Source organism: Ochotona curzoniae, unplaced genomic scaffold (assembly GCF_017591425.1).
Source record: "Ochotona curzoniae isolate NIBS_2020 unplaced genomic scaffold, NIBS_Ocur_1.0 scaffold_4763, whole genome shotgun sequence".
NCBI classification, from domain to species: Eukaryota; Metazoa; Chordata; class Mammalia; order Lagomorpha; family Ochotonidae; genus Ochotona; species Ochotona curzoniae.
In genome coordinates, this window is record NW_024467123.1 from 9,743,052 (window position 1) to 9,758,801 (window position 15,750).

General features: G+C 44.2%; 1 protein-coding gene and 1 long non-coding RNA gene across 3 annotated transcripts in view; one reads left to right on the forward strand and one right to left on the reverse strand.

Moving 5' to 3' along the window:
* The window catches only part of TNKS2 (tankyrase 2), a 55,172-nt gene extending 41,695 nt beyond the window's left edge, over window positions 1–13,477 (reverse strand). The window contains exons 1-2 of one of the 2 annotated variants that reach the window (XM_040970487.1): window positions 12,986–13,477; window positions 293–517 (exon numbers count right to left, since the gene is read on the reverse strand). In XM_040970487.1, coding sequence (XP_040826421.1) covers window positions 293–517; window positions 12,986–13,184 — 424 coding nt within the window. In that variant the 5' untranslated portion in view covers window positions 13,185–13,477. The remainder of the gene's footprint in view (window positions 1–292; window positions 518–12,985) is intronic. The other variant, XM_040970485.1, reaches the window with a different exon arrangement.
* Window positions 13,478–14,750: 1,273 nt separating this feature from the next.
* Window positions 14,751–15,750, forward strand: part of LOC121149769 — a 66,500-nt gene continuing 65,500 nt past the window's right edge. The window contains exon 1 of the long non-coding RNA XR_005882853.1: window positions 14,751–14,970. This is a non-coding gene — a long non-coding RNA (uncharacterized LOC121149769). The remainder of the gene's footprint in view (window positions 14,971–15,750) is intronic.

Consider the following 15,750-nt stretch of genomic DNA (forward strand, 5'->3'; position numbering starts at 1 on the left):
GAACCTGGGTCTGCTCCCTGGCTCACATTCCTAATTCCAGTCTTCCTGTTAATGCAGACCTGGAAGGCAGCTGGAGGAGGTCCTGAGGTCACTGAGAGGATGGTCTCAGGAGGCCTATGGGATTCAAGCTGAGCTCCTGTTGGGGCATGTGACCTCTCCCTCTCACGTGTGCTCCTGTCAGCTGCTATGATGATCTCACCAGACACACTGATCCTGGTGTTATACCTTGGCTCTCCAGAAACGTTAAATAAACAAATTTTCTTTCAGGATAATTCAAAAAAAGTGGTCTCACCAATGCAAACATCAATCTTTCCTTTAATTGCGGCTTCATGAAGAGGAGTATAATTCCAATTATCTCGTGCATTTGGATCTGCACCGTGTTGCAAAAGGAGATTGACTACTTCAGCATGACCAAAGGAACATGCGTTATGGAGAGGAATAAGGCCTCCATCATCACGTGCTTGGACATTTGCACCGTTCTGAAGCAAATATTCAACTACATCTTTCCGCCCAAAACCTAGAAGAAAATAAATTGTCCAAATTTAAATTCACAAAAGAAAACACATCAGTATGCATAAGCTATGGTAATACATTGTAGGATGGAAAACAGTAGCCTCAATAATCCAATGAATGATCTGAAATATATCAATTAAATGATAAAAGTTAACAGTCTCTGCACTAAGTGGTATACTTGGCAGTGTTTTAGGAGGTACTACTACCAACTCCAGAAAAAGATTCTGAATTAAGTGACTGACCGAACACTCAAAGTTAAAATGTTTCCCACTCAACGTCAGCATTCCTGATAATAAACAGAGTCCCTCATATTTATTGTACATAATTAAACACAAAACTCATCAGCTTATGAAGCAGGAGCAATACTAATTCTTGCTAGAATGCCTTCCTTGCATCTAACTCACAGAATGGTTCTGCTAAAAAGTGGGCATATGAGAGAGCAGCACAGACATCTCCTTGACACAAACTTTCAAGTCAAGGAGCCTCAAAGGAGTCCCTACTTTGCCATTCACAGAACTTCTTTCCAGGCAGGAAGCTTCCTTCAGATGCTCATGCTCTGCAGTTCTGCTCAACTGGCCCTAAACCAAGTAAGAGAACAGACTGTTAACTAGTACTGCCTTAGTATCAATGACTTAATTTCATATATCAGAATTTAAAACCTTTTTATACAGTAATTTGTGAAATTATGAGAATTCCAGACTCAAATTATAGTAGGTGGAGAGGTATATATGTGTACTGGGAAAAGGGAAAGAAATTCTTTGCCCTTCCAAATTTCTCCAGAATATTCTTAAAACCACCAAGCCCGAATGCAGTCCTCCTAAGATGACCAGTGAATGAACATTCAAGGTTCTGGGGCTGCCCTGGTTGCAGCTGCTGAAAGAATTAAAGATGGTTGAAGAGATTAAGCAGTGTTTTGTTTTGTTGCAATATTGCCAGGCTCTGCATTTAAAACAATGAATGTCTTTGTAAATTTTGATTCTCTGACATCTCTAAGAGCTCACAGTCTGAGATGTGGGCAAACAAGAATAAATGATAATCACAAAACAAAATAAGGTACTAAGAGCTCAAAGAAGGGAACACTCAACCTGGGGGAAAGTAGAGAATAGAATGAACGATCTCTGAAAAGATTCCAGTGATGCCATCTAAGATGAAAATATACAGAAAAATATGGCATTACAACCCAAGCAGGAGAAACAAATGTAAACGGGCACCAAGGCATTAAAGAACAAATCCTTCAGGGAAGCCATGAAGCAGAATACTGAAGTGCTAGTTCAGGAAGAATCTTCCATGCATGCCACACTAACACAGTGCCTGGACTTTGCACCACACACCAGCACATTTCAACAAAATCTTATCTAGAGTTCCAATATATATAACTTTTTAGTGCTAAATACTCAAGGTCTGGTGAAGAGTTGGCATGCAAGAGTTGCAAATTCACTGAACAAAATTAAAAGTCTTCTGGTTAACCCTTTTCCCTCTCACAAACACCTCAAGGAAAATACTCCTCTGTTTTTAGATTTGTTAGGAGAATGACTCCATCATAGTTGTTTGTTTTGAAAGATCACTCTGGTAACTCTGTGGATAAATGGATCAAATGTGGGCAGACAGGAGATGAATGAGAGCTACTTCACACGGCTGCCACCGCAGTCCATGCGACAGATGAGGAGGCTGGTTGGTGGTGAGGCTAAGTGGCACCCACACGGCTGGTAGGAAAGGTGGACTTGAAGCCTCCATCCTATCCCTATTCCCTGCCTCCCATTTTCCTCTTTCTGAACATCAATCAGTTTTATTTCAGGTGCTTCTGAAGTTGTTTTACACACTGTATTTACAGACAAACATTATGTTTTATATTTTAAAATGTTATCTATTTATCAAAAGGGACAGACTGAAAAAACAGAATACAGGAGTGCTCTCCCATCTACTAATTCATTCCCCTTTGGTGCCTGCAACAGCAGAGACGGCTTGGCATTCATCTGGGTTTCCAGGTGGGTGGCAGAGATCTAACTACTTGGACTCCATCGCCTGCTGCCTCCCAGCTAGAGTCAAATTAGAGCCAGATCCAAACCCTGGCACTCTGACATAGGATGCAGGCATAGCAAGCAGCGAAAGCCTCCTGCTCATATTTTCCTTGAAAAATACCACTTTCTTTCAGCATTTTTTAAAAATAGAAGACAAATAATAAAATTCCAGAAATCTACTCTGACTAGCATTAGCTTGACTGAAAGTGTCAAAATTCAGCTAATTTCACTCTCATGGTTAATGAGGCTATTTCCAATCTTTTAATACTGCACACAATGTTGCCAGGGACTAGTAAACAGTGACAGAGAAAAAAGAAAAGAAAAAACAAGTGACAGAAAAATGACAGAATCCAGTGACCAATCTAGTGCCAGAAGAGAAAGGCTGAGGACAACTAGAAGATCTATCACATGAAATAAAACAGGAAGTTTTGAGGCTTAAGGTTTCTTTTGGAAATGGTTAGCTTAAGGGCACCTTTGGACAAATATGTAATAGGTTCTGAGACTGAATTCAAGAACCTGGTCCGAGCTGGAGACACACTTTGGAGTCATGGGCATAGAGACAGTATCTGGAGCAGTGTGCAAAAGGAATAGAGCCAACCGGAGTGCTAGTTTTCTTGTTGGTTTGTTCCAAGTATCCTTTCTGCACTGACATCAGAGTCTTTGTCCTCTCCTCAATCTCTCTCCCTTTCTGCTACATCGTCGCTAACAATATGCCAACACGTTCTAGAATCGTCCATTACATGAAAAAGTCTAGTCTCTAAAGCCTCATTCCCATTTCTCCGCCCCCCTTTGGGAAGCAAAGCTATAGGGTTATCTTCCATTTACATGCCTCCCAGATTCAATCTGGCTTCTGCTGCTTCCCACTGACTTCAACTAGGTTACTTAGACTATCCACATTCCCAACTTCAAAGGAAACATGTCTATATTTACTTGACTGACCTCTCAGTAACACTCAGTAACTGACTACTCCCTCCTTCTGGAAATACTTGCTCTAAAAGTTTCCCTGACAACACTCTTAGTTTTCCTGTCTCATTATTCAACAAGTGATCAGGAAATATCGACCAAGTGCCTGAAGCAGTAATGAACAATCAGACCAAATCCCTGTATTTCAGGGTGGGAAAGTGGCAATGCAGAAAGGAAACAGGATTGAAACTTAGGCAGTCTGGTACAGGTTAGGGACATCTCAAGCAGTGTACGAAACACTATGCCATGGCATAGTGGGTATCCGGCATGGGCACCAGTTCAAGTCCTGGCCGTTTCATTTCTGATCACTTCCCTGCCAATGTGCCTGAGATAACAGCCAGGATGGCCCAAGAACTGTACTCAAGTGGGAGACCTCGAAGAAGCTCCTGGCTTCAGACAGGCCCAGCTCTGGGCGTTGTAACCATCTGGGGAGTAAACCAGAAGATGGTAGGCATGTCTCTGTAACTCTGCCTTAGATGGCGACAGATGAGGGAGTCAGCTTTGTTGACTGGTAGTGAGGTCTGAGTGGCTAGAACAGGGTAGGGCACAACTGTAGCAAATGAGGCTTGAAGAAAGAGGGCCAGGTGCAGAAGCTCAAGGGCCACTGTGAAGCTTGACTCTTTAATTTATGGAAAGTAATGTTACTACAGGGTTCTGAGCTGGTAAGTATCAGCATAGGACTTGGATCTGACAAGAGCCCTCTGGTTTCCATGTTACAACTAGATCTTAGGGAGGTTATGGGTAGAAGTAGCTAAGTGATTACGATGACCTGAGTCACAACCTAGAGGACTCAAAACAAAACAAACAAAATGACAGGGCCGGTGCTGTGGCCTTATATAGTAGCTAAAGTCATCACCTGCAGCGCTGGCATCTTACTGGGGGGTGGTTTAAGTACTGGCTGCTTCACTTCTGATCCAGCTCCATAATAACCTGAGAAAGAAATCGAGGATGGCCCAAGTGTTCAGGCCCCCGCTCTCCGGTGGGAGACCCCCAAAAGTTCCTGGTTCCAGACTGGTCCAGTTCTGGCTGCTGCAGCCAGTTTGTTTTGGGAGTGAACCAGAGTATGAAAGACCTCTCAGCCTTCCTCCCTCCCTTTCTTTCAAACAAATGAATAATAATAACAAAAGATAAACAGCACAGGTTTTGGGCATCGGGCTAAAATACTCAAAGCCTGATATTAGAGTACCTGGGTTTCCAGACACAGCATTCAAATCCCGGGAGGCAGTGGTGAAAACTTGAGCAACTGAGTTTCTGCCACCCACGTGAGCACCCTGCATTGAGTTTCTGCCTCCAAGCCTTGGGCTAGCCCAGGCTGGGGTGTTGCTAGCATTTCTGAAGTGAACCAATAGCAGGAAACACAATCTAATTAGAAAAAAGGAGAATGATAAGAAGCAGATTCTGGATACTCTAAAGGTACAGCTAGCACAGCTTAGTTATGAACTGGACGTGTGGTGAGGGTGAAAAGGGTATGAGTAAAAGTACATGACACTGAAGGAGGAATCACGAACAATCCAGAGGTTTTTGGTCTGAGTAACAGAGGAGTAAAGTTCTCATCAACTGAGATGAAGATCACAAATGAACTAAATCTGTGACGGAAGGTGAGGTGTTCAAGTTTTGGACATACATCTCCACTGGCTTTTTTTTTTTTTTTTGGTGGAGATTTGTCCAAACTCAGTTCTCTGTTCTGTTTTTAGATGACCTTATCCAGCTAATCTATTCTTAAGCTCTGAATACCCCACTGACACACAACCCTTAAATTTAAGCCTCCAGGGTCCGGCGGCGTGGCCTAGCAGCTAAAGTCCTCGCCTTGAACGCACCAGGATCCCATATGGGCACCGGTTCTAATCCCGGCAGCTCCACTTTCCATCCAGCTCCCTGCTTGTGGCCTGGGAAAGCAATCGAGGACAGCCCAAAGCTTTGGGACCCTGCACCCATTTGGGAGACCTGAAAGAGGTTCCTGCTTCCCAGCTTCGGATCGGCGCAGTAACGGCCTTTGCGCTCACTTGAGGAGTGAATCATGGGATGGGAGATCTTCCTGTCTCTCCTCCTGTGTATCTGACTTTGTAATGAAAATAAATCTTTAAAAAAAAAATTTAAGTCTCCAGTCTAGACTTCTCAATTAAATTACAAAATGTTTATTTGATATATCTCTTTATGGATTCCTTTAAGCCACTGCAAATGCAAAATATACTCCCAATTTCTTATTTTTGTGGATACTGCCCTATACCACCATCACCTCCAAACAGATCCATTGCAAGTCTCCCAAGTGGGCTTTCATCTCTACATATGCCCTGAGTTATCTTTTAAGAATCGCCAGCAAATCACATTCCTACTAAAAGATAATCCACTGGCCTCCTGATGACACCCTTACAAAATCTTTAAATACCTGATGTGCTCTCACCTTCTCTTATTTTATTTTTTTAAAGATTTATCTGCTTGAAAGGCAGTGTTACAGTGAAAGCCTTTTCCATCTGCTGGTTAGCCCTCTAAATGGCTGTCAGGGCAGGGGGTGGGCCAGGTGAAATCAGGAGCACTGAGTCTTCCATATGGGATCAGGGACCCTAGGAGCTGGGCCATTTTTGTTTTTCTAAGACACATTAGCAAGGAGCCAAACAGGAAGCGTACTAGCTGGGCCTCAAACTCACACCCTTATGGGTACCAGTGTTGCGGGTGCAGGCTTAATCCACTACTTTATAATGCTAGCCCTTTTCAGTTCATTAAATATGCCAGGAACTTGGTTGGTGCTGGCCTTTGATTGGGAATGTTTTTCCCTTGGGCACAGCATCCATCACTTCCACTCAAAGTGCATGTTAACAGGAAGCTGGATTGGAATCCGAGGTGGGACATGATCTCAGGCATTCCAACACCCCAAGCAGCAGCCTCACTGCTTCGCCACAATGCCCACCCCGAGGAAAGGCTTTTAGAAAGGCTTCTGAAACTGAATGACAAAAAGCAGTAATAATAATTTAAAAAAAGCAGTGAAAAATTGGGCAAATGGAGACTCTAAGATGGACTATGTCAATTGGTGGATTCTGCAGCGACCTCATCGTGCTTGGGAGTGGCGAGATTGGGGTAATTCATGGCTGGTCAACTATCCACTTGAGCAGGACCCTCGGAGCATGCCCCACATCAGGGACCTGGGGTGGGCGGGAGACTGGGTGGGGCTTCTTCTTGAAGATCCCCCTTTGCCTCAGATACACAAGGGAAATGGTGTGGAAGTGGTGGTCTTGCCCACTTTCCTGTAGCCTTTGAACCTTTCTACCCTAATTAACTATGTAAAAATTGCCAAAAATATAATGAAAAGATGGAAAAAGTTAAAAAAAAAAAAGAAAAATGAGCAAATCTCTATTTGTAAAGCTGCTTGAGCACTTTGAAAAGGATTTCTTCAGTGGTAAATATGCTCATGTGAAGTAATCAACATGGTGATTCACAAATTAACTCCCTCAAAAGGAGAGTTACTTGGCCACAGAAATAGCTCAAGAACATCTAGTGTTGTAAGACAAAGGGTCATTTGGAAAGATATCTGATCCAAAAGACTGCTGATCTGGCTTTAGATCAAAATGAGCTAGATAGTAGAAATGAGCATGTTTTCAAAGTCATAGCAGTGCAAGAGCTACAGCACGTGAGCAAGGGCAACTGGCTATGCTGAAACAGCAAACAGTCTGTGATAATGTCTGCAGCCATTTTGGCTTCAAAGAAAATTACTGAAGGAGAGTAGCTATTTTAATAATACATCTTTCATTGTTAGGATCTGTTGAACCCTTAGGTCCAAGATGCTTCCCAAACTCTGGAAAGCAACCCTAATGAAATCCCCATTCTTAAAGTCTCCAAAGCAGTTCAAAGCAGTTCTATTAAGTATCCATTTCTAGAAGAAAAAAACACCTCTGTAGGGTATAAGCTCTTTTTGCTTTCACTGGCAAGGTAGAGCATGAATAGGTGTATCCTTAAAATAAGGATCACTTAACAATAAATCAGAAAACAGAAGTAGCAGTCAGAGATGCTCAAGACACTTCATCTTGCATGGAAATCCTGATTAAATCACACACTAGTATGGATTTGTCATAGACAACAACAGTAAAGCAAAGCATGCTTATTTGTAGAATACCTGCTGATCAATTAACTGTGTGCCAATTAATGGCAGATATTGTGTCTTACCTATTTCAGTTTACTCAGGGAAAAGGCCAGTATCTGGCACACAGTAGGGCCTTAAAACATTTCTTTTAACGCTTGCCTACTATTTTTGTGGAATAGCAAGCCAGTTACTCACCGTGATGCTGACATAGCCAGAGCAGGTCTGAGTTCCAGCTGCTTTACTTAGACCACAGCTAGCTCATTTTTCTGCTACACAGAAACATACTTTAATTTGAATGGCTTCAAAAAAGTTCACTACAGAGAAACTAACTTTTAGGAAGTTTCAACCCCTTCTTCTTTTATAGCCCAGAGGCAGGTGAGGCTTTTGATAAATGCAATTGGACCGATACAAGATGATGATGTTCTGCCGGTCTAATGGTACCCGACTTTGCTAGAAAGAAGAAAACCAAAAACAAAACATGTCCACAAATGCCACAAAACAGAAAGTGAGTTTTCAAGGCTTGGGAGATGGACAGGTATAACCAAGTGGCCTTCAAGCTCAGACAGGTTATTATTTTAAAGATTTATTTATTTTACTTGGAAAGTCAGAGTTACAGAAAGAGATGGAGACAGACGGAGATCTTCTATCTGGTAGCTGATTCTCCAAATGTCTGCACCTGCCAGAGCTGGGCTGATCCAAACTTGGGAGTTAGGAGCTTCTTCCAGATTTCTTGTGCAGGATGGCCAACGACTTGAGTCATTCTCCACAGCTTTTCCAGCCATTAGAGAGCTGGATTGGGAATTGGAGCAGCTGGGACAAGAACTGGAGCCCATGTGGGATGTACATACTGGCAGGTGGAGGGTTAGTCTGTTATGCCACTGTGTTGGCTTCCAGCCAGGCTACAGATGACAACTTTTCCACAGCAATTTCATTATAAGCCTCTTAGTTACCATTAATTTCAATTTACTGAGACCCAGATGCTACTCCTACATGTATATTGCTTTAGAATGAGACATGTAAGGGAGAGGGTCCCACCTATCTCAAACTGGGACAGATAGTTCAGCTGTTTGGATTAACAGAAACTTAGAAGGTTGTCATGGCCTATGAGGTAACAAAACTGTGACAATATAGATGAGGGAAGGTGTACCTCATTAAAAAAATGATTTATTCATTTTTATTGCAAAGTCAGATATACAGAGAAGAGGACAGAGAGAGAGAGGATCTTGTATCTGTTGATTCACTCCCCAGGTGGTCACAACGGCCAGAGCTGAGCCAACCCGAAGCCAGGAGCCAGGAGCTTCTCCCATGTGGGTGCAAGGCTTTGGGCCATCTTCGACTGCTTTTCTAGGCCACAAGCAAGGAGCTGGATGGCAAGTGGGCTGCGGGGATACGAACCGGGGCCCATATGGGTTCCTGACGCATGCGAGGCAAAGATTTTAGCTGCTAGGCTACCACGCTGGGCCCGAGGGAAGGTTGACATCAAATTAGTTGTTAGTGAAGTCAACTGTCTGAGTCCAACAAATGCTGAGGAAAAAGGTGTAGCTTAAGATTCTCATGTAACACAGATTTGATGAATAAAGAAAAGTATTGAATTCTGGGATAGTTTGATCTTCACTTATTAGGCTTTTCTGTTTATGTAGGATTTAATTATTTTCGACAGCAAAAACAAACAAAATTAACCTTGAAAATCACTGTAGTTCTAGGCAGAATTCTATGCATGCTGGCCTACAACCAAGGAAGGAAATGCTTCTGAGATTATTAGGAGGGGCTGATGTTGTGGTATAGTGGGTAGCTGTAACCCTTGACACCAGCAGTGCATGTCAGAGTGCTGGTTCAAGCACTGGCTGCTCCACTTCTGGTCCAACCCTTTGTTGACGTGGCTGGTCGGCTGTGGATGATAGCCTAACTGCTTGGGCCCCTGCCACCGCACAAGAGGTCTAGGCTCCTGATCTGGCCAAGACCCAGCGGCGGCCCTTATCTGAGGAGCAACCAAGAGGATGCAAGATCTCTTTCTTTCCCATTTTCTGTCATCCTGCCTTCCAAATACAAAACAATCTTTATTGTAAGGAAAAGTTCTTGGAGTCTGAAACAGCATCATTTTGAGAAAATACACGAAGAGCAATCACACAAGCTACCATGTCCTGGGTAGCTGACTTACCAAGACCTCTGATTAGTGGAGTCATCTCACTTTCTTATTCCACTCAGATTATGAACTGATGACAAAGAACCCACTCTCCATAGAAATCCTACCTAAAGCCTCGCTTCAAACATGCCAATCCAACCACTGCTCAGGCACTTCCAGCTTCACTGCTCAAGAAACTGTTAAACGTTGCCTAACTTCTTACAACCTTTCACCCAACGGACTTAGTTTCTATGGCTAAAGCCACACAAATCACTATCCACTGATGCGGCTATATGCCTTGATGATAGTAACACGTCTTTCATCTCTAAAACATGTAACTCCAGTTTGTCACTTTGTTTCTTGTATGGCAGATTGCACATGCTCTAATTCAAACTTTACTCCTGTCAATAACAGCAATACAAATTCCTTATTAAACACAATTCACAGACTTGATACAAGTTCAGTGTAACTGGTCCAAAGTACATGGCTGAGTACTTTACTACAAATACATAATAACATAGCCTGCAAAAACAAAACAAGTGTTCATTTCTGGCTAGGACTTGGCAGTGCAGTCTTCCATTTGTCATCCTCCATAACACACACATATCAGCTCTTCCCAAGTATGCTCCTCAATTTCTTGAACCCAATTAAGTGACTTTAATTTTCTTCATTTAAGGACAATTCTCTGAACACTCCCAGGAAGCAGTAAGACTGCCAAGCTATAGAGTTCTTAAGCTACCACCTTCACTCCTCCAGTTCTAAGATTCTAAGGAATACCATTCTTTCACGATGATGGGTACACGAAGGTGACTTCCTCCCCAAACTTGTCATCTTCGATTTTCAAAAAAATCAGTTCAGGGAGGCAGGGCCTTCTTTCCTGAAATCTGCTCTCTCCTAGGGTCAGAACTTTCAGAGACTGTAGCCTTTAGTAAAGTTAGAGCTACATGTAGCCTACCACCACCAACTTGCCTTACAAGTTCTGTGATGTCTCAACACAAACCATGCCCATCCCGTGTGTCAGTGCATAGTGAGGGACAGTGGCCGAAGAATAGGAAACAACGTCAGCGTCTGCTTTCAGTAACTGAACCTAACTCCCTGGGGTTTGGCAACTGATTTTTTTTCCTCAGGTGAAAGGATAAAGTTATTTTCCCTTTACTCGGTTCTTCATCTTTTCTTTACTATGCACATCTTCTATTGCTACTGTTCCTTGGGAATTGAAACAAAGAAAAATTTGCGCTTCTCTGAAAATCACCTCCCCCAAACTGGCTAAAGCCTACTGTCTCATAAAACAAACTCCTTGGTCAGGCAGTTGCACAGTGTCCATCTATCATAAAAATGTACTCTTCCATAGTAACAGAAAAAAAAAAATGAAGCCTGGTGCAACTACTTAAATTAAAAAAAAAATAGGTTTCCTCTCATTAATTAACAATTTAGACTGATTTGCAAAGCCAATTTTTCAAGTTTCTTATATGCCAGAATTTAAATTCAGGATGTCTTATGCTTGCATTAAACTCCCCAGCAATTTTTAATCCCCCCCCCTTAAAAATTATCTCACAATAGAGTTCCACAGGCTCTGGGATTTCCCCCTTCCCCTCCCCAAATCTCCTTTTAATCTCTTTTTATACCTTAAATTCAAATCTGATAATCTGTATGTGATAATTTGGGTAAACTGGGGGTGGCTCCTGAAATATTTATTTTCCACTTCACTCACAACAAATAATAGGAAATCTATGTAGAAAAAATGCTTTGAAAACTTGGGCCAGAAGTGAAGGTGGGATGGTGGCAGAGAACAAGGTCAGTGAGAAACTAACACTACAGCTCTACACCTTTAAATACTACTATTTCCAGATATGAACTCATTAATACACCGAATTCTTGAAAGGCCGCAACTAAGGTCTTGTCTGGTTATTTTTACCCCACAGACCAAGGGAACAGAACCTCGGTAACACTACCCTTTGGATTACGCATTAGTTGCTTCGGACAGTTTGCCAACTCAGTTGGTTAAATGTTGACTACATGGTCAAGCAAGATGATCCAAATCAGCTGAAGGCAGGCAGCAAGGATGGCCCCGCGCTCACACAAAATGGCTAACTCCAGGTGAGCTCTCATTTGGCTAGTCTCATCTTGCACTGCCCACTGCCTCTCGCTCTCTCCACCTACACTCTCCCAGACCTTCTCTTTATAGAAGACTACCGAACAGCAACAGTTGCACCCACGAAGGTGCATGCTCCAGAGAGCACACCCTGCCGTGGCCTTCACATTTCACCTGGGAACAGGCTAGAGCCAAGCCTGCTCCAACTGGCAGATATTCCCATGCTGCTCACCTGTGTCACAGAGCAAGCACAGTAATGAAAATACACCCCTACGTTTTCCTAAAACCAAACAGAAAAACTGAGGTATGAAAACTCACTCCACTTTCAATTACCCACGCCTTGTTTTACAGATGACCACAAATCATCTTCAAAGTGCCAAGGCAAAAATCAATCATTTATGAAAACGAATGTATTTGTTTCTTTTGTATATTTGAACCGAAACAAACTTGTTTACATCATTCACTGACCTAGTCAGCACTGAAAGGGACTGATCTACATCTCAGAATGAGATGTCAGTTCAAGTGGAAATTTTAAAACCAAATTTCAATACCTGCAGCATCTTTTTTCTGATTCTGCCTTCCACCTCACCGTCGGGAGGGGTTAGGAGTGGGGGCGGCAGAGATTACCTTCCAGAAACTCAGTTCCCATAAACTTGCTTAATCCCGGCTGCAGCCAGTCCAAAACTTGCTAATGATTGGCTACTCCGGTAAACCAATTACCACTCTTTCCACATTACAGTCCTTCATTTTACAAAGGCCTTTAAGACCTTAACCCAAAGCACTGATAAGAGACTCCTGTGCAACTTCCAAGAACAACAGATTCTGGGGACGATAACTGCTTTTTCCAATCACAAGTCCTGTGCACACTGCAAGCCCAGTTCTTCCTTGCGTATTGCAGGGGCCTTTTCGGGCAGCGAGACCGGAAGTTGGTGCAGGTATTGTTGATACCGTGAAACAAAGCCCAATACTCCCCCAACTAAAATAAATTAAAAAAAAAAAAAAAAAGCCCTTCGAGCGCGCTCGCCCCACCCTTGGGTCTGTTCAGCCCACCCCCCTCCAGGAGAGCGAGCGCTGCAGGATCGATTCCAGGGAGCGGGGTGGGGGTTCAGGTCGGGACCGGAGGAGCGTTGTCGGGGTTGGGGCCTGCGAGGCCGGCTGCGCAGGTAAGGCGTGGGGGGCAGCGAGGCGGCGGCCGCTCCGGTTACCTGCGGCGAAGTGGAGCGGGGTGGACTTCCTGCCCGCCGTGTCGCGGCTGTTCACTTTCTCGGGCGTCACCAGCCTCTTGACTCGCTCTACGTCCCCGTTGCGGCACGCCTCGAACAGCTCGCGGGCGGCGGGCTCCACCACCTCGGCCGCCGAGCTGGCGCAGGCCGCGCCCCCGCCGGCGCAGCGACGGCCCGACATGATGAACCTCGCCGCCGCAGCCGCCAGCAGCAGCAGCAGCAGCAGCAGCGCCAGCCACGGCAGCAGGAGCCCCGGCCCCGCGAGCAGGAGGGCGAGGGCCCCTGGAGGAGTCGAGCTCAGGGCCCGGGCCGCTCCGCTCCCTGCTGTCACTGGAGCCGGCGCAGTCCCATGGCCGCGCCGCCGCGCGCCCCTCGCCCGGCTCCGCGCCCCCGAGCTGCGTCCCGGCGGCGGCGGCGGCGGCGGCGGCGGCAGGGGCAGCGCGAACCCGCCCTCCGAGCCCCGAAGCGACGCGGCGGCGGCGGCGGCGGAAGCAGGCGAGGCCCCTCCTGCCAGCGCCGTCGAGCCCCGGGAGCACGCGTGACGTTGCCCCGCGCAGGCGCAGTGGTTGGGCAGCGGCCGGGTAGGTCCCGGCGCGCCGGGCTGCGCGGAGGGGTTTGTGGGAAATGTGAGGCGAACGCTTTTGGCAGCGGGCGGAGAAGGGGCTTCGTCCCACCGCCATCTTTGTCAGGGCCGTTGCTGAGGCAGAGCCACCCTGCTTCTTGTGTAGTTTAAAAGGCACGGATTTTCCAAGCTGTTATACGACACTGACAAAAAAAAAAAAGGAGCCCCTGAAAGTTTTTCTCGAGCCTTGCACATTCTTCTAGAAGTCTGGCGGTGAAAATATCCGTATTTTCAGGTTCCACAGTCCCTTTAAATCTTGGGGATTTCTTTTCCGTTTTCTTCAACGTGTCTCTTTTCTCTCATGAGCACTTTTTCGGTTGGTCCTTTCAAGCCACTGCTGGGAAATGAACCAGTTGCTTTCTTCTTAGTTCACATGCGCTGCCTCAAGCTAATTTAAAGGAAAGTAAAGAAAACGGATTCTAATGACGAGTTGATAACGAAGAGAAGTGGTTCTGAACAGTTAAATCCTCCCACCGTTACTGGCTCGGAGTGACCTGTGTGTGTGTAAAACAGCACGGGGCACCATTTGGCTGGAGTTCCTGAACGCTGAGCCCTCACAGCTCTGGCACATTTTCTGAGTGTGATATTTTTTCCCTTCCTTTAACTGACAAGCTCGGGAAAAGCACACAGTGCATTTTCGTGCTTGAGGTAGTGTCGTTGCCAGGGCTCGTGTTCCTAGCTGCTTCCCTCAAGAGACTGAGAGGTGTACATAGAGTTTACAAAAAACTATACAGGTCCCTGTTTGACATGCTCACAGGCGATTTGCGCTTGTGTCAACCAGTTTTTCAGGAAATCCAATTTTTGTGAGTGTTGACTCATTACTGTGCCAAAAGAGGATGTACAGTTACAATTTTTTGTAAATGTGTACATTGTTAACAATGTGTACTTATGTGTTTAGTGTAAATTTAGATTATGGTGCATATCAATACACATAAGAACTAGAATGTTACCATGCGTTTTCTTCCTTGTTTCACCTAATTGCCAAATTATTCCTGTTTTTCTGTTATTCTTAGCTTACTAATTTATACTTATTGTGTATTTTCTTCTTATTTGTGTATCTCTAAACAAGGTGTTGCTGAATTTTACACTCTTGAGCTTTATGAAATTTTTCCAATAATTTTTTTTCTACTGAAGTCTACCTAAGTTTCATGGGTTCCTTTTCATTGCCTTACAGAATTTTCTGGTGTGAAAGTGCCATGACTTTATAATTCAACTGGACATTTGAGTCATTTCCACTTTTTATTATTATGAGGAATGAATATACATCCTGCTGGTGCCAGGCAAGCTTTCAATCTTTCTGACAGCCGCCCTCAGCATAGGAAGTACAACTGGTGTTTTTCACCCAGTAAGTACATTCACTTGTAAGAAAATAATGTTTCTCAGAATAGTAAAGCAAATATGTATCTCTCCATTGTTTAATAAATGCTAATTGTGATGCTGAATTATGGGGAAGAATTATGTTCATGTTACAAATGTCAAGTTGTTTTGCAGAAAAGATTGTTAATGTACACACCCACTAGCAGTGTGTAGGAGTGTTTCTTTTTAAAAATCTGCCCTCATCAATTTTTTATATTATCAGATGCAGTTTTTTTTTTTCAATTGAAAGCAGAATCTCAACTACTTGCATAACCATGTTCAAAATAGCATTGGTTACAACAGCCAAGAGGTGAGAATGACCCCGTCATGACTAGATAAAGGAAACAGGCAGAACTTAGCCTGTCTATGCAATGGAATATTGTTCAGCCTTGAGGTGCTGGGAATTCTTTCACGTGCTCTGACATAGGCCAGTGTTGAGAAACAAAATACACTAGTCACAAAATAGATCTTTTGTAATCTACCACATGAGAGGCTGCCCAAACAAAATCCATAAAATTAGAGTCCTAACAGTAAGACATCCTCAACCCATACTGGATTAACTGTGTTCAATTTCTGACTGGCCTCTGATTGCAGCTTCTTGCTAGTGCAGTATAATGACTCAAGTAGTTGGATCTTTGCCTCCAGTGTGGGAGACATGAATTGGATTCCAGACTCCCAATTGTGGCCTGACCCAACCCAGGCTTTGGCAGGCATTTAATTGAGGAGTGAACCAGTGGGTGGGAGCCCTGTCTGTCTGCTTCTCACTAAA